The sequence below is a fragment of the Oncorhynchus tshawytscha genome, linkage group LG19, assembly GCF_018296145.1.
Source record: "Oncorhynchus tshawytscha isolate Ot180627B linkage group LG19, Otsh_v2.0, whole genome shotgun sequence".
In the NCBI taxonomy this organism is placed as follows: domain Eukaryota; kingdom Metazoa; phylum Chordata; class Actinopteri; order Salmoniformes; family Salmonidae; genus Oncorhynchus; species Oncorhynchus tshawytscha.
The window spans coordinates 50,377,883-50,397,604 of record NC_056447.1 but is presented as its reverse complement, the minus strand read 5'-3'; the positions used below and the strand labels follow the sequence as shown (position 1 = coordinate 50,397,604).

Sequence of the window (19,722 nt, the reverse complement as noted above, 5' to 3'; positions counted from 1 at the left end):
ATATGAGTTGTGGTTTTGTAGGTGATCAGAGATTAGGGAACTGGGTAAGAAACAGTTCTTATTCATTACTATATCCTTATGATTCATCCATCAATTTATACTGTATATTAACTGTAGTTACACTTGTCAACAATAGATGGTGACAGTGTATTTGTGTCTCGTTTAACCTACAGTGTAGCTGTCTGAGTTGAGCTATGGTTATTACCATTTTGAATCTCTCTTAACTTCCCTGTAGGCGATGATTGGTCAAATGCAGAGCTATGACGAGTAGGCCTAGTCTATAAGGTATTTCCATATTTAAAATATAATCAAAGCGAAAGGAAATTCTGATCACAAATACATATGGTAGCCTACATACATATCTTTCTGCAGTCCCCTATATAGGTTTTCTTCGAGGTAAAAGCTTCTAATCTTTGTCAAGTATGTCAATATCTAATCTAATAGGCATAGCATAACATATTTATCGGCATATGGTAGCCTAATCTTTGAGTAAAAGGGAAAACATAATTTAGGCCTACTTGTATGAGTTTTGTGACACCGCGAGCTCGTAGTCTAACTGTCCGCCAACGCAATTCTTCGGAAAAATCATAATCAATCATATAAACTCGAGGAACTGGGGTAAAGCAAAGTTTTTTTCCCAATTAAAAAGTACCCCTAACTACCTAGACTAATTATTGTAGGCTATAATCTATTAAACTCCAATCATATATATATTGATTTTATTCAGTTAAATTCTTCAATTCAGTTGCGTCCCATTCCGTAGGTTCTAAAACACCCACAAGGTGTCCATCTCTCTGTCTCAGGTCCAGCATGGATAAATTGAGAGAGATTAAGACGTTTCTGACGGATGTCCTGTCAGCGGACCCCAGTCACATCCTTCAGCATGTAGACGAGCAGAAACTGGTGACTTTACACGAATACAGGAAGCTGCAAATCTTCAGTATATCAGCCCCTTTGCTGGATACACACACCAGTAAGGATGGTGAGACCTGCAGTAAATTCCTGGCCCTGCTACAGCAGCCAGACATCAGAACACCTTTCCCCAGACTGAAGAAAAGCAAACGTTTGAGGTGTAATGCACTTCTTTTAAATCATGTTGCAGGTCTTGTTTTAAAAAAAAACTTTTGTGATTCAACTTCTGTTTTTGTATGTATGTTGATTGTTGTCTATGCTGCACAAATCATTTCTTAATTGGAGCATAATACAGTTTTCTAATCTAACGACAACAGCGACATAGCTCCGGCACCCAGCGACCCCATACACTGTCTCAACCTCTTCCTCCACAGTCCATACCCCAGGTCCAACCATTTTAAAGCATGCATTTCCATACTTTTTTCCACATACAGACTGAATCATGAACTATGTATGCTGTTAGTAGAATTGTACCTAAAAAATGTCTGACACCATTTTTTTGCCCTTGGAAGCCCCAATGAATAGACACCATTATCATTGAGGACAACTTTGGAAACAAGTGTTTTAATGTTTCAGTGTTATCCTCTGCAAATACACTGCACATCTTGCTGTATGATTTTAAACTAAATAAATTCATTTAAAATTTGTAAAGGGTTACACATCAAGTAACAAAATGTAAACTAGAGGACTCTTATTGGCCATTGACTAGAGTGAATCTATTGTACAGAACAGCCATAAGAATTTTGAGGCACAACCTTACAGATCAATATATGGTATGGTATTTGGGGGAATGACATGGTTATATGATTGTTCTTGTTAGGTTCAAACCTTCCAAAGACGTCAATCACCTGGGGGGACTATGAGAAAAAAATCCACAGCTTGTGGATACATCTGTGGCGTTTCAGAGTTGAAGACGGGGGACCAGGGACAATCTTTTCAAGCAGTTCCACAGCAAGCGGACAGGCCGATGGACATTCTCATTTTGGAACCAGAGCAACGAAGACGTTTTTCAGGAGCCGAGAAGAAGGTAAATCAAACAGTGTAATAAGCTTGATCGTGTCTGGTTTATAATGCTGGTGTAATATTGACTATCTTTATTCATCTCTTTTTCCAGGTCTTCAGTTAAGCTGAAGGGAATCTCAGTTGAGAAACTTGGCATAAACAAGTGCAAAGATGGCATAAGGTTCAGAAACAAATCCAAATGGGCTTTCATGAAAGGCAAAAAGACTACAGAAGGTAGCAAATATAAGAAATATTTTTAATTAAAGATGTTAGACCTACTATGTCAGAACACGCTCTCTCACTGACAGTGTTGTGTTCAATGTCCTGACCAAAGGGAATTAATGAATTACCTAGCCTACATTAATGAATTACCTAGCCTACATTATGGAAATAAGTTTATTTGAAGTAGCCATTAGAGCTGCACCGTGACAGCAATCACCATATCTAACCACTTATAGTAGGCCTACTGCAGCTCACAGGAAATTGAGTAGCTATAGATTGACTGTGTATTAGCCTACAGTTTGTGAAATAACTATTCCAACAACATAGCATGTAGCCTGGTGCCATCTACACATTGCATTGGGCAAAACCAGCGTTTTTACCATTCATTGTTATTTTTTTATTATATAACTTATTTCGCTTCTTAATGTTTACTTAGTAGCCAGTTCCACCACAAAGCAGCTAATTTACGTTCATGATACTATATAAACTATTAGTAACCGAACACAATCAGAATGTAATGAAAGTTTAGAAATGTGTACTTTTAGACATTAACCCCATTTGGTCCCATTTTTTTTTTTTTTTTTTTGCCTGTGAAATGGCCACTTCAGTGCAGTCATCATGATCTACAATAACTTGTTTTAAAATAGTAATGTGGTCATCATGGGTACACAACACATGCCTGCCTCTGGGTCTTTCTGAGCATAGTCCAAAGGCGTAAACACAAAAGCCTTGTCCAATAGTGTGTGGGCAAACGGTACATCAGTTGTTCATTGCCCTTTATTCAGTAGTACTTAAAGCAGAGGTTCTTGTAGTTCAGTACTTTGTAAACATCTTGAATAAGATATTTGGTGGCATCCTCAGACAATGGGAGTACTTCACCTGCAGGGCTTCTTTTTAAACAAAAACAGAACACAATCACTCACGGCCCCACAAATATGTTATGTCCATAGGCTACTGTATATTAGTAATAATATAGCAGTAAACTCAAATGATAAAAAAATATTTTTAAAAAAATCAGCAAATGCTTAGAAACAAAATAAATAAGCAAAGAGGACAATGGAAAGAAACAAGTTAGGAAGACAGACACTGGGGAGTTTGTAAATGTTGTCACGTCACTGGACAGGCACTGGGACTACACAACACACAGACACATTGAATATTAGGGAAAAATGGTTTAATTTTGGAGACAGAGGCAAAGAAACACACCACACATGAACAAACATTTACCAAATAAAACATTGACTGATTTCCAACTACACACCACTGCTTCTATGGGAAATTGAAATATCTACCAACAGGTAAAAGGAAAAAGCCCAGAAACTAAACAAATATTAAACTAAGACATTTATCTATCCATACAAGTTGTCTATAATAAGCCCAGATGGTCATTTATAATAACCATGTGGACAGAGCACAGCACTAACATGAAACTGACCACGATTTTAGAGGATCCCCACCCCCCACCCACCCCCCAATATAGAAACAATAACGAAGTGAGGAACATGTAGAAAGCAAGGTAATTAAATCAAAATTAAGGTTATTTATTTAAGAAAAAAAAACTTATCAGAAATGTTTTCACTGACAACCACCAAGAAGCCAAACTCAAGACTAGCACATTCAAGGCGAGGGCCTTAGAGAGGACAGACATTTTTTTTTCCAATATATATTTTTTTCTTTAATTATTTCCAATATAAAAAAAGCTTCACTGGTACAAAATACATATGCACAACCAGTATTGTAGAAATTGGAAAGAGCCAGTTTGTCATTTTTTTTCTTTTTTTTTTCTTCAAATCCCACCCAAATTTCAAAAGTTTAATTAAAAACAAAATCACTACTGTAAATGTTTTACAGATCAACATGAAGATGGACCGCGACTTTGGCTTTTCTCAAGACAACAAACATCTATCAAATAATTTATGTGGAGAAGAACATGAAGTCCTATCAATTATTAAATCATCAGATATGAGAAAAAAAATGGTACAGAGAAATAAAAATAAAAAGGACAGAGATTTTTTGACCATGACAATATCTAAGCGATGCAAAGCTACCACACTTTGTCAAACAGCACTTCAGAGTATGAGAATAGAAAAAATGGTGACCAGTGATAGAGATACTGAGAAAAGTCCCAAGGGGCACCCTATTCCCTACATAGTGCACTACTTTTGACCAGATTAATGGGCCCTGGTCAAAAGTAGTGCACTACACAGGGAATAGGGTGACATTTCGAATTAGTCCTAAAAAAAATGGTTGTGACGGAAGCCCCCGAAGTGAGAGTTTCTAGTTCCTATACCCTGACCCATGTGTGATTTATATTGTGCTTATATTTCAACATTTACGGTAACACTTTACAATACAGTTGTATAACTACCCATTATAATCAATTAAAATATTTACTAACATTTGTTAACAGTTTGTTGTAGCCTACATACCAAATTGTTTAACAAACTGTTATATAGTCAATGTTAATAATGCGACACTACCCAGGTTTTGGTTAACGTGAAAAGGATTACTATTCTATAATCAATAAATCAAAATCAATATACAGTAACTTTACCATTTGACCCGACAACTAGGCATTCATATTATAGCAATACATTGTCTGTGACTGTACCGCAAAGCACTCAACTTTGTCCACTCACTAACAGGATGATTTGTCTTCAAAAACAAAGGTTTGGGTTGTTCAATGTATGATAATATTCACAAAATTACTTGCCAATGTGTTAAAATTCAGTACAATCACGTACCAGTTCAAGCAATAACATCACAAAGTGAAAAAACACATCAGCGGGTGATTTAGCCTTAATGACACACTGGTATGTATATTATAAGAAAAGCAAACTGAGCGTTCCTAACTGCAGTAATCTCTAGTCCCTAAACCATGGCCTAATAGCATCTGTGTAGGCAGTTTCTAGATATATGGCACTGAGTGTTGTATATTGGGATAGAAAAACTCACTGCAAAAAGCACATTCCCCATCTTATTCAACATAAAATAATGTTTATTAGTGGTACCTTGGTAGTTCTGGGAAGTGCCACCAACCCATGCTTCAAAAAAACAAAAACAGATTTGCAAAAAAAAAAAAAAAGAAGTTTACATTGCCTCCAATATTTCTGCTTATAAACAGACAAAACCAAATCGCTACCATTCAACAACCACTTCAAAACTTCTCACGTGCTGCTAGAACTTTCAAGCTAAAAAAAACAACAAAACTAGTGCCATCTTGGGTGATTTGCAAGTTTAAAAAAAAAAAAAAAAAAAAAAAAACTAACCAAAACTGAAAAATGCATTTTGTGGCTTGTTAATCCCAAGTCTGTTGAGAAAAGGACACCGTAGGCAGTGCTTGGCATCTTCCACACAGAGCTGAATCTCAAACACGAAGGACCCTGAGTTGACGACCCTTGTTCAGCGCCTTCTGGGTCGTATTCATAAAGCGCCAAAGAGTAGGTGTGCCGATTTAGGATCAGCTTTAGAGTTTGTATCATATAATGAATAAGATTACATGAACAGGTGGAACCTGATCCTAGACGCTTTGTGAATATGGGACCAGGTACGCATATTTTTGGGGGAACTTTTCTTTGGGGCGGAGAACAACATTGCGGGGGGGCTGGATGTAAATGATTTGCGCTGTCCCATCATCTCTGCAGTACAACTAACAGAAAGTAGGCTGGTCCATTATCAACCCAATAAAGACACTTCTGTTCTGAGTAGTAAACTTTATGCCGAAACATGGAATGCTTGTGTAAACCAACACTTTTGGTGTGGGGGGGGTTCAACAGTGTTAACACAGATTCTGTGTGACCGGTTAAAATGAAAGGAATTTTCTATTTTTTTAAATGTTGGATTTCAACTATCTTATCACCAACAAATATGTTGTGTGTGTGTGTGTGAGTGTGAGATCTAATAAAAATTCCCCAGTGTGATTTCACGTTCAGGGGCTCCCAGTGTTCTTACTGTCACAGAACAAAGTGTGTGTTGAGAAATTGGGCACTCACATGAAAGCATATTGTAAGAAAGTTCAAAAAAAAATAAAACTGAGAGTTTGACACATGGGCACTTTAAACAAAAACACCCTGTCTGTCTTCTGTGGTAACAGACATGATCTTGCAATACGAGGCATCCATAAGCAAAAACATCCATTTACGAAATCATCAACAAGAAATTAAAAAAAAAAAAAAAATCTCAACACCATAAGAATTTAACACTAAATTTAAACTATTTTCTGTTAATGTAGGGGGAAAAAAACAAATTTAGTCATATATATTCCCCAAGATGAGACAATGACAATCTACTTAACTGGAAAAAAAGTTGCAGAGGTTAAAAATAGCAAATAACCCAGAAAGGAATTCTGACAACACGTGTAAGTATCAATTACATCACCGCTAGTAACGAGTTTTTTTTTTTTTTTTTGAAAGGCTGTGTTGTTGACCCCCCCCAACCCATTTAAAAACATATACACTTAGACCCTAGATGACATTACAACATAATCTACAAAAAGAAACCCCAAAGTTAACCTGGGTTTCTGTTTTACTTAGCTTTAAACTTCTATAGATTCAAATGGTATAAAATATAGGTAATCTAAGTGTGCATTTAAACCACAGATTGTCTATTTGTGAATCATTTCTAAAAAAAGTTCAGACTCGTAGTAGGTAGTAATTTCCCCTAGTAGTCAAGAGCAAATCTACCTCCGTTGTGCCGTCAAATATTTTTGAAAAAAATTATAAAACAAAAATAGGCAAATACACAATCATTAAATGAAAGCCAAGAGTCTTTTTTTATATTTTTTTTAAACAGCCTTGGTGACAATTGAAAATGTGAAAAACCTAACAGAGCACTGAGGGGCAATTCTGGTTGATATTCAGACTAGTTTTTATAAGTGTTGCGAGTCGAGTGGTCTTAGGGTGCGGTCTAAAATGGTACCCTGTTCCCTACATAGTGCACTAATTTTGACTAGAGCTCAAGGCCCGGGTAAAAAGTAGTGAATTTACATAGGAGACGGGGGTGCCATTTTGGACACAGCATTATTTTGTTGTTTCAGAAGCAGACATATTGCTAATGGCACAAAGTAGCACATCGCTGTGCTAGTCCCTGTATTCAAACTTTCAAGTGAACTTTATACTGAGAGAAGAGGTAAAAAAAAAGAAACAAGCAACAGAAACAAGCAAATTACAAAACAACAAAAATAACAATCCCACAGGCTTTTAAAACAATTTTTTTTTTTTTTTGCGCATTTGCAGAAAATGTACAAAAACAAAGTATTTTTTAAATGAAATGAGCTCAGGTAAGATTTCACATTGATTTTGCTTGACCGACCTCCCCTCACATTTTATACAGGAACAAAGAAAAACGAAGTTGCATGCAAAAAAACAGCTATGTTTCCAAAATGGCAGCCTCTTCCCTATATAGTGCAGTAACTTGCACTGGTCAAAAAGGCTCTGGGTAGAAACAGTGCACCATATAGGGAGCAGGGTGCCATTTTGGATACACCCAATCATGTTGAGCTAAGGTCAAATGTCATAGGTCAAAGGTCAGCGGGGTGTGTGCCCAGGTAGCCTATTGGTCAGGCGAGCTTTAGAGACAATGGTGGGAGGATGAGGAGGAGTAGCCGGGAGGAAGAGGAGTTTGGAGTCGGTTTTCAACACCATGAGGACATGCTAGGCTAACGATGAGCAAACAGGCATGAAGATTTGTTCTAAAAAAAGGGAAGAAAAAACACGGAGAGAGAGATGTAGAGAGGAGAGAGAAAGAGAGGAGAGAAAGAGAAGTTAGACAGAGCCACAGCACAATAACCTTTCAACCATGAGGCACAATCAACCAACTGCCAGTCACCACACATAACATAACTGCAAATCAGGAACAAGCTTTCCCCACACACAGAACAATACACAGGTTTGACACAGGAAATGACATCACTAGATGTATGGTAGACTAAGACATACACTGATCCATCTCCAACCAGTCAGTCCCTTTAGGGAAGACTTGGACAGATGGATGGAATGATTGGAAGAAGTTGAGAGAGAGAGGAGAGCAGAGGTAGCCCCAGCAGCTTGACATGGATTAGATTGAGAAAGAGAGAGAAAAAGATGGAAGCAGAGAGAGAACATAAAAGGGAGCTTCACATACAGATCAATGTGACAGAATGAAGACCAAGAGCTTTGACAGTAACAAGCGTGTCTGATCCTTAGTCGACCTGTATTTTAAACAAACAACTTTGTAGAGGTAATGAAATGGTATGGAAATAATTCAATCGGATGCTCCCTCTTATAGCAGTCGACACAGAGGACCCCCTTGAACATTGGCTCCATTGATAGCTATAAATAAATCAATTTAAAAAAAATAACTTTTAAAAATGACATGAAACTGTAAGGAATGGATGGTGTACTAAACGCGTAGAGAGATAAGATCGTAACTGTTAAGAGAATAATAAATCGACGACGCAAGTGGTGAGAGTTGGTGTGACACCAACAGCACCATTCAGCCACACCCCAGTGAAATAAGTCTCTGCTGTGTTGATCGGATGGCCTCGGGCTCTAGTCGTGGGTTGGCTAACTGGTTGGGCAGACTTAGACTTACCCTAGCAGTGCTAACACAGAGCCAGGGGGAAGGCCCCTGCCCTGGGTACGATCAGTAGGGTTTGCTGTCATTCTTGGAGCGCTTCAGCTGCACCTTGAGCCTCTTCATGCCGATCTGGAAGCCGTTCATGGCCTGGATGGCGGCCTGCGCCGACACTGGATTGTCGTAGCTGACGAACCCTGAGGAATGGATGAGGGAAAGATAAATACTAGATTGACGTAGCTAACGAACCCTGAGGAATGGATGAGGGAAAGATAAATACTAGATTGACGTAGCTGACGAACCCTGAGGAATAGAGAATACTAGTAAACAGCCATTAAAAAGTTATATTTCATATATAACCAACAATGCAAAAAGCAAGTTGGCGAGAGAGAAGTTTGTGGTAAAACATTGATCTATGCATTTTAGAATTGGAGCAACAAATTATTTTACGATGGCCATCTCCTTGCTCATGTTTAGGGGGTAGAAGACGATCATACATACCGAAGCACTTGCTCAGATTGGTCTGTTTGTCAATGAAGACTTTGGCAGAGACAACGTTTCCGAAAGGCATGAACATCTGAAGGACATCCTGGTCTCCAAACTCCTGGGGCAGGTGATAGATGAACAGGTTAGCCCCCTCAGGACCTGTGGGAAGAGATGGAAAGAGAGAGATGTGAGAAAGGTAAGACTAAGGTCAACGGAAGAAACATTTTTACAGATCAAGAAACACCAACGTAGCCATCAGACCGACCTAGGTTCAAAACAGTATTTAAAATCTTTCCAATACTCAATCTGTGCTTGATTGAGCTTGCTTGGGACAATGGAATAGTCCCAAAATGCAAAGCCTGCCCATCTGCCAATCAAGGGTTCCCTGGTAAAATCTCCCCTCAGTACAGATCTAGGATCAGCTTCCCGTCCCCCAATCCTAACCGTAACCATTATTGGGGGGAAAAGCAAAACTGACCCAAGATTAAAGTTTAGGGGTTAACTTACAATATTGTGGCAGTCTCAAGCAACTACTCAAAGTATTTGAAAGAAAGACAATACTAACGGAACTCAGGTGTGCTTACTGTGACTGGACTGACTCTCCCTCTGGCTCCTGGCTAAAGGATCAAGGAAGTAGATGATGCACTTTGTATTTTAGAAAGAGGCAGATAATGTGGTGGTACTCAGTAAACATGTGACACTGTGCCCTATGGCTAATCAATCATTTTCGTTAAAACATCATACACCTTTTAGATAGGTGCCCAGCGCATATGGACTTACATGACCCTTGGACACACACACACACGTGTGATCAAAACGGGTAACTGGTGTGTACATTTAAAAAGGGATCCCAATGGAAATAAGTAATTGACTTTGTTATGGTATTACAACTTGTCTGTCTGCATATGTTCGACTCCCACGGGGGGAAGGGGGGGGGGCAGTACAAAAGACAGTAGGAAAATGTAAAAGTACTCACTACTTATAATTCGCTCTGGATAACAATGTCTGCTAAATGACCAATGTTTTTTTATTTTTTTTTTTATCATATCCAATAACTTCAATCAACCATATGGGCTGGCAAGAGACTAGTTGACACACAGGATCAAAACAATATTGGTAATTGGTGTGTGGCCTGAGACCCACCCTCCTTCTGGCTCCCGCCGGCTGCACCCTGCAGCAGGGACTGGCTGTAGAGGGAAGGCAGGGCAGACGCAGTGTACTGCTGCATCCCTGAGTAAGCCTGGGTCAGGGCATCCATGGAGCTCGCTCCAGAGCCATTAGCCATCGAGGCCCCCAGGCCCCCGTTCATAGCAGCCATACCTAACACAGTAGACGGAAACATAGAATTTATTTGACCATTCAAAAAAATATAGATTACATCCACGCAAGTGAATACAACTGCCAGAGAGGCTTCGACACCTACAGTCCTCTCTACCGTACAGTAGGGCCGGAGGGATACCAGTATTGTGATAACCTTTACTATCGTGGCTAGAAAACGAAACACGAAGCAGATTTCACTTCTTTAGATAAAAAGCCCTAATGTTGGAAACAAACATCATTATGTTGTCATCCAGTCACATGCATTTATTTTCCAAGCTAATAGCACAGTAAGTGTTTTTTGTTTTTTTAAAAGGACCAAAGAGTGGTCTGCTTCACGTTTTCCATGGGGAAAAATAATTGTGCAATACCGGTATGGTCCGGGGCCTACCATACATGTAGTCATACATTTCAGATTCAATCAGGACTAGTGGCTAGGTTCCCAGACACTAGCCTAGTCCTGGACAATTTATGGAGATTCTCCAAAGCCAGGACCAGGCCATCTGTGTCCATGAAACCAACCAGATACCTGAAGAACACCAACAGAATGAAGGTATGATTTGAAAGACAGAAAACAAGAGGGCTGAAGAAAAGGTAGTAAAGTCTTTTTTTTTTGTTCTTTTTTTTGTGTGCGGTACTCACTGAGGGCATACTCACCGCTGACCCCCCCAGTGAGGGCGTTGAGGTTGTTGAGGCCCATGGAGGCGCCCGTCAGACCGCCGCCAAGGCCCTGGGTCAGGCCCAGAGAGGCCAGGGTGTTCATGGCTGCACCCGCGCTGGAACCTGCAGTCTGGCCTGCTGCTGGGGAGAGATCTCCAGTAGGTAAACCGAGACTCACTCACTACACAAACTAAATCTATCAACTCAACTGATTAACTCACATAGTCGTAAATAAATTAAAGATAACAAAAAGCAAATAAACTACTGCGTATAGCAGGGCTCCTCAATAGGTAAGCCTGGTTATTTTATTTGGGCGGACAATTTTTATTTTATTATCATTTTCGTTGTTGGACAGAAGACTAATAATCACCAGGAAATCAGCTTAAAGTGATTTTATTTGAGGAAATCAGTTGAAGTACTCCCGCATAACTAGAGAGGCATATCTGATCGTATCCCAATGTAATGAAGGTTGGAAATTATTCCGTTTGTCAAATACTATATCCGTTTGGGATCGACGTGTACAAATTATTTATAACTATGTTACGGCCCCCCCGACCATCCGCTGGAGGATAGAACCCAGGCAAGACGAAGAGACTTGTAGCAGTAATCTTTTGGGGGTCTGGCGACTTTTGAAAATGACGAAAGTCATGAGAAAAGGTTTGAACCTGGACGTGAAAAGGAAAAGTGATGTACCATATTTACCTGAGTTATAGAGATTACCTAAAGCGCCGTTGGCTGACAGGGTGTTGGTGGAGCCGCCTGAGTTTTGGGCTGCAGAGGCGGCAGCTGCTAATGTGGCCAGGTTCTGCAGCTGCAGCTGGTTCACACCTGGAAGAGAACACAGAGCGGGGAAGTTTATTATTATCGTCATTATAAAAAGTAATATTGTCATGATCAGCTAACATGGGAGGAGAGAACAGCTATACCTCGATAAATGTAACTAAGAAAAGATTCCTATTTGCAATGACAACCGAGAGGGGGAAATGGAGCTGCATCAGCTGTCCTTATGGCAGACCAGAAGAGCGGAATTATCAGCTTACAGAAGGAGATGGCAACAACAAGCAGACTTCATATTATTTACATATAACAGGAAAATAAGTGACCCTAGCACACTGCCTTGAGGCACTCCAAAGGTTTTTGATATTCAACCCTTTAAGTTTGTCCCCCAGCAGACTTATGTCTCCTACAATAGCTACTCTGATTAATCTTCCCAACGATGATCTCATTCAAGGGTAATGTGATGTCAGTGGTTGTGAAACTATGTGGGAGTGACGTGCTGAGTCAGAAGGTTATTTACATAAACAGTTGTCTGTTTCTTCAAGTGGGTTGTAGTTATGGGGGGACATGAACAGGGACAGTGAGTGACTCACCTCCTAGTCTCTGCATGCCACCAAAACTACTCTGGTTACCAAAACTCTGGTTACCAAAAGTACTCTGGTTGCCAAAAGTACTCTGGTTACTGGTAGCCGTCGCCTGTTGGAGCAACTGTAAAACAAAGCGAAAGAAAGTTCTAGAACAATAGAGCAAAGGAGAGACTTGTGCACTTTCTCAATTAGTTCAGGCTTTGTGATTCCTCGTGTCCTCTCTCCTCAAAACTCACTTGAGGAGAAGGTCCGAGAGGGCCCTCGGATCTTCTCCTCAAATACGGTTTAAGAAATAAGGCTAGGAGAGATGACAAGAACCCGAGGAAAAACAAAATGAGAACGAGTCCATTACATCAATGACATGCTTTCCAACAATGATAAAATGTGTGTATATTTATTAAAAAGTATGTTGATGGTTTACAGTTACTGTCAGGTATTGTGGTGTGAGGCCTCCCAGGTTAAGGAGCAGTTTATCTAAAGTTCCATGTATAATAGTCGTAACTTTATCAATGTTTATGATGAGTCTTTCTGTAAATTGATGTGGCTCTCTGCAATATCACCGCATGTTTTAGAACTACTGAACATAACGCGCCAATGTAAACTCAGATTTTTTTAAATACAAATATGAACTTAAACAAAAAATACATGTTTTTTGTAACATGAAGTCCTATGAGTGTCATCAGATGAAGATCAAAAGGTTAGTGATTCATTTGATCTATTTCTGCTTTTTGTGATTCCTCTCTTTGGCTGGAAAAAAATGGCTGTGTTTTTCTGTGGCTTGGTGGTGACCTAACAATCATTTGTGGTGCTTTCGCTGTAAAGCATTTTTGAAATTAGACACTGTGGATGGATTAACGAGAATTTTATCTTTAAAATGGTGTAAAATACTTGTATGCTTGAGGAATTTTAATTATGAGATTTTTGTTTTGAATTTGGTGCCCTGCACTTCCACTGGCTGTTAATATAGTGTACTACGGAGTATTAAGCAGTGTTGGGATCGGGATCAATTCCATTTCAATTCAGGAAGTACACTGAAATTCCAATTCTCCTCAATGCTTTTTTCAATGAGGAAAATGTGGAATTGGGTTTACTTTCTGAAATGACCCCAAACCTGGTATTAACCTTTTATGACTAGGGGGCAGTATTTGAATTTTTGGATAAAAAAACGTTCCAGTTTTAAAACGGGATATTTTGTCACGACAAGACTTTGCATATAATTGACAGCTTTGGATAGAAAACACTGACGTTTCCAAAACTGCAAAGATATTGTCTGTGAGTGCAACAGAACTGATGTTACAGGCGAAACCCAGATAAAAATCCAATCAGGAAGTGCTGCATTTTTTAAAACCGCTTCATGCTAATGACTCCTTATATGGCTGTGAATGGGCTACGAATGAGCTTACGCTTTCTACGTATTCCCCAAGGTGTCTACAGCATTGACGTCTTTTTACGCATTTATGTTGAAGAATAGCCGTAAGGGACCACATTGAGCAAGTGGTCACATGATGGCTCCCGCAGAAAATCTTGTGTAAAGTACTGAGGTAGCCATTTTTCCAATCGCTTCTTATGAGAAACCAATTGTCCCGACAGATATATTATCGAATAGATATGTGAAAAACACCTTGAGGATTGATTCTAAACAACGTTTGCCATGTTTGTCGATATTATGGAGCTAATTTGGAAAAAAGTTTGGCGCTGTAGTGACTGCATTTTACGGTCGATTTCTCAGCCAAACGTGACAAACAAACGGGAGCTATTTCGCCTACAAAAATAATCTTCATGGAAAAAAGGAACATTTGCTATCTAACTGGGAGTCTCCTGAGTGAAAACATCCAAAGTTCTTCAAAGGTAAATTATTTAATTTGATTGCTTTTCTTATTTTTGTGAAAATGTTGCCTGCTACCAGCAGAGCCTAGCATAGCATTATGCCATGATAAACTTACACAAATGCTTGTCTAGCGTTGGCTGTAAAGCATATTTAGAAAATCTGAGATGACAGTGTGATTAACAAAAGGCTAAGCTGTGTCTCAATATATTTCATTTGTGATTTTCATGAATAGGAAGATTTATGTCCACTGCGTTATGCTAATTCGTTTGAGGCTATGATTACGCTCCCGGATCCGGGTTTGAGAGTCACAAGAAGTTTGCTGTACTTACGGCTAAGTACTGTGGCGTGAGGCCTCCCAACCCTGCCAGATTTCCCCAGGTGGAGGCGCTGTTGAGCTGCTGCATCTGTTGGGCCATCTGCTGCTGCAGGCGCCGCTGCTCCTTGTCCCTCTGAGTGTCCGCAAACTTACACACCATGGGAGAAGTGCAGCCCTGTGGGGGGTAGATGTCACCCAGTGAAATTCACATCCAGAAACACCATCACTATAACAGAGTAAAATCTGCAAGGCCATTTGTCAGGAATCCATTTTAGGGGATGGACTACATCCTGTGGTAATCTGAAATATAGTTATTTAAATAAGTTGCCAAAATGTTGCATTCAAATAGTAAACAGAGATGGAACACTGCCATGCATGACAAAGCCAGGCAACATTCCAGACAGACCCAGGAAGGGATCGTGTTCACAGACAGACACAGACCCAGGAAGGGATCGTGTTCACAGACAGACACAGACCCAGGAAGGGATCGTGTTCACAGACAGACACAGACCCAGGAAGGGATCGTGTTCACAGACAGACACAGACCCAGGAAGGGATCGTGTTCACAGACAGACACAGACCCAGGAAGGGATCGTGTTCACAGACAGACACAGACCCAGGAAGGGATCGTGTTCACAGACAGACACAGACCCAGGAAGGGATCGTGTTCACAGACAGACACAGACCCAGGAAGGGATCGTGTTCACAGACAGACACAGACCCAGGAAGGGATCGTGTTCACAGACAGACACAGACCCAGGAAGGGATCGTGTTCACAGACAGACACAGACCCAGGAAGGGATCGTGTTCACAGACAGACACAGACCCAGGAAGGGATCGTGTTCACAGACAGACACAGACCCAGGAAGGGATCGTGTTCACAGACAGACACAGACCCAGGAAGGGATCGTGTTCACAGACAGACACAGACCCAGGAAGGGATCGTGTTCACAGACAGACACAGACCCAGGAAGGGATCGTGTTCACAGACAGACAATTAAACTTTGTAACACTGAAGGATATGGCTCAAAATGACTATTGGGCTAAACGAGAGGGACTGAGGCGGAGGAGAGTCGACTTCTCACACACACACGTGTACTTCCAAGTCAAGACATAACTAGATAAAACATTTTGTCACAACAAAAGGCATACATAAGACAGCACTGCGTTCCTCCGTAACGGACAGACATTACAAGCCAGATATTGACGTATCACTGGAGAGACCAGACGTAGACATGCGGAAGGTATCTGTGTTAGAGTGCCAGATGAGGGGACCAGGCTTGATCGGGAATATGACTTTCTACACTAGTAGCAGCTCCAATAGCACCAGGGGGTAACAGACAGTAAAGGGACAACCAGGGTTGTAAAATTCCTGGAAACGTTCCCAAAGTCCCCAAAAATCCCAGTCAGAGGATATGCAGAATCAAAAAGGGAAACCCCTTCAACCGTGATTTCTAGAAAACATGGGAATTTTAAAAGGGGTTCCAGAATTTCACAGCAACCCTAAGGCTGCCACCATTAGCAGAGCCTAGTTCTAATCTCTGAGGCCCAGAGATGAGCTAGATTTAATGAGTTGTTCCTAATTAGGGATTGGTTGGACGCTTCACTAGGGAGCAGCTGACATGTTGACCGTCACAATACTTCTGCTCCAGTTCCTAAGCACTGAACTGACTCAACAGGAATACCGGCCCCTATTTTGAACAGATTTAGTGGGACAAATACTCTAATAAGGTAGCCTATATTTCAGTTAAACAACCTATTCGATAGAGGGGAGGGCTAATGTTCTACCATGTAAAACCTTGGTAAATACTTATCTAAGAGACTGAATGGTGCTTTGCAACATGACCAGTCACATTATCAATACTATTTTGTGGGACAGTATGGATTCATTAGGCTTCCTCTAAAACAGATTTTTAAAAAAGGTAAATATGTGCTGAGGGGTACAGTACCTCCATTGTCTGAGAATGATGCAGGGATTTGATTGCATTCGCAGCCTGAGCCCTGGTAGAAAATGTGATAAACGCACAGCCTGTAAGGGGGAAGGGAGAGGGAACAAGAGGGGGAGGGAGGGACAAAGAAGAAACAAAACCAGACACACACACAAAAAAAAAAAAAAAAAAAAAAAAAGGTATTTGGACACGTCGTTATGAAACATTACATATTACAGTAACACCATAGCAGAATGAACGGCACTCCAAGCACACCGACAGAAGGGACCGCTCTCACTGGTTAGTACATGGAAGAAACAACAACGACGACAGTCACAACAACAATCACATGAGCACAGTAACGTAACAGTAACAGACGTATTATATCACAATTAAGAGAAGCTGAGGATGGGGGCGACGTGGATGTGATAACGGATAGGGATGGCGTAAATTAATAGATCTGTGTGTAAAAAAATTGTTTTTTTTTTTTAAATGGCATGGCAACATCACATGCTACAATGACAGACACTCAACATGGCTACCATCTAGCCACAGGGTGCAGTGACAGTTTGAGCTCTGCATGTTCTGCTCTGCTTTCAGTTCATTGGCTTTTATGGCGTCTTCTGCGGCACAGACAGACAGGAGTAATCCCATCCTTTGTGGAGCATAGTGGGGGCGGTGCAGTACTCTGTGTGAGTGTGTGTGTGTGTGTGTGTGTGTGTGTGTGTGTGTGTGTGTGTGTGTGTCTGCCTGCCAGCTGAGCCCGGCCCAGAACACCAGCAGCTAGGGGTTGCCATGGCGACGGCCGGGACTATTGTTATAGGCGGTGGTGCGGCCCCCTCACTCTGCGGGGAGGGGGACCTGGTGGGGGGGGCATTTAAAGAGGAAACCACTACCATTATACCTAACCAATCAGATTTGTATCCAAAGTATATCGCAGTACATTTGACATGCATATATTTTGACTACGTGCATTGATGTTACCTTTGCGGGAATTGAACCCAAGACCTCTGGGTGTTAATATCCCCACACTCTTACCAACTCGTTCACTGAACACAGGACCACTTGGTATAAAAAGGAAGCGTGGAGAGTGACACCCCGAGTTACCCACAACCCACCTCTGCTCAGACCGTCGGGTCCACGGAGAATTCGGCATTCCTCTATCTGGCCGAAAGCAGAGAACATCAGCCGAACCTCATTCTCGCCGTATTTCTTCGTCACCATTCCGATAAAGAGTTTCCTGTCTTCCACCGCTGAAATGGAGATGTAAAACAATAGTTGATATAATCATTGAACTAAACTGAAAAACGCACTCTGTTCATCTCTGCACCAAACACTGAACATAGACACCGGTCATTATACAACACATACATCTTTTATTTGGATTTAAAAATATATATATATTTAAGTCCCCTTTATTTAAAAAAAAAAATTAGGTCACCCCCTTGTAATTTCCACTCTGGGATTTCATGGTAGAAGACATTAGCTGTGTTCTGTTCTCAGGTTGCCCCCCAAATAGAAACCTATTACCTATTTATTCCCTATGGGCCCTGGTCATAAGTAGTGCAGTGCATAAGGAATAGGGTTCTATTTGAAACACAGCCCCACTCTATTTAACCGGTCAGAAGTCATGTTTTGCTTACACACTTCAGCCAGTGCCACGGCGTATCTGCGGTGATGTCACTCACCGTTTGTTTTCTCACTGTCGGCGGGTTTCATCTGGATGGGATGATGCATCTGGGAAGAGAACACGGAAGAAACATGTTTATCACGCCATCATCACACCTGTCACCACAATCACAACGGCGCCAACAACCGTTAGTTCCCAACGACGAACGGACCAGGTGCCGCTTGGCTGATGATTCCCCCTTGGCTCTCAATAGTTTAAAAACCTGTCCTCTCCCAGCCTCCCTCTCTCCACCGGAACTGAACTGGTAAGGTGAAAGCCAGCCTAACGATGAGCTTGATTCCGTCATATTGTTTTCACAGGGTTTGTCAAGTCTTTCCCAAACAGTACAGGTGAAGGGAAGGTGACAGACTGAGAATTTAGGAACAACCCATGTTGCCCTCTTGCTTTCCCCTTCGTCCTTTTCTTTCACCATGTCTCCATTGTTCGCTCTCCAACCCCATCATCTCCAACACTCCAGTCAGCTATGGAAGTGAATATGTCCACTGGCTAGAGGTGGGGCTCAAATCCTCAGATCCAATTTATTTTTTGACCGGGACTATCTAGGGAATGTGAACATCCGTTCAGGATTCATTTTACTTCACAAGTGTTGGTCTCCTCTGGTCTGCTTCTAAAAATGTTTACTGGCATTTTAAAGTGAACGGAACGCTAACTAAAACACCATCCATTTCCACTAGCATTGCTAACACTCTCCAAAAAAAATGAGCGCCATAGCTCAAGCTTCCAACAAAGAAGCTGGTAGAAAATCCAATCAGTCTCCAAATTACATATTTCCACCTGCAACTTATTTCCCATGGCAGTTCCATTAGATCCTCCAATACGCTGTGGGAGAAGTGGATCTGAAGAGTTAGCCTCTTGGATTAGCAATCTACACCTGCTATGTTGGCCCAGAGACAGCAGGAAAGGGAATTGAAGGAACATAGAGCATAGTGAGTCAATTTGAACTAAGGGGAATAGAAATATGAGTGAGGTTGCAAGGTTTCAAGTTAAGTTTATTAGTTGTCATGGAAATGGATTGGATATCTTACTCGAGCAAAGCTTTCAATATCAAAGCAAAACACACAAGGGAGGCTAGGCTGGCTGTATGAAATGTTTTCTTTTTCTAGAGAAGGGAACCATGAGAAATATGTCTAGGCTTTAAGTTTAAAAATGTGTTTGCTGTGTATTGATGACAATTTTACTCCCTCGCCTGAGCACTCATGATAAAAACAAAAAGGCAGTCATGCGGTTATGATTTTTTTTATTTTTATGAGAGGAAAGGGAACTAAGATAAAATCGACAGATGGCCCTCTCAGTATGAGGACCGGCGTCACTCACCAAGAAGAGGAAGGCACAGAGTCAGTGCGACAGGCAGGCCTACCTGCATTCAAATACTATTTGAAATCTTTCAAATAACTGAGCCTTTCCATTAGCCTGCCCGGTGTGCCAAAATGGGTGGCCAGGACAGG

At 41.0% G+C, this 19,722-nt stretch overlaps 1 protein-coding gene across 10 annotated transcripts in view; it reads right to left on the bottom strand.

Annotated features, from left to right (window-relative positions):
- Positions 1–3,293: 3,293 nt before the first annotated feature.
- LOC112218919 (CUGBP Elav-like family member 2) overlaps positions 3,294–19,722 on the bottom strand; it is a 53,733-nt gene continuing 37,304 nt past the window's right edge. For 3 of the 10 annotated variants that reach the window (XR_006079392.1, XR_006079398.1, XR_006079399.1), the window contains exons 4-14: positions 18,276–18,324; positions 17,706–17,840; positions 16,609–16,688; positions 14,673–14,834; positions 12,522–12,636; positions 11,854–11,979; positions 11,134–11,292; positions 10,318–10,494; positions 9,190–9,333; positions 8,707–8,885; positions 3,294–7,825 (exon numbers count right to left, since the gene is read on the bottom strand). Coding sequence is in view for 2 of the 10 variants with exons in the window: in XM_042301823.1 (XP_042157757.1) it covers positions 8,758–8,885; positions 9,190–9,333; positions 10,318–10,494; positions 11,134–11,292; positions 11,854–11,979; positions 12,522–12,636; positions 14,673–14,834; positions 16,609–16,688; positions 17,706–17,840; positions 18,276–18,324 (1,275 nt within the window). In the remaining 8 variants the exon portion in view is untranslated. The other 7 variants (XR_006079396.1, XR_006079397.1, XR_006079393.1 and 4 more) reach the window with 7 other exon arrangements.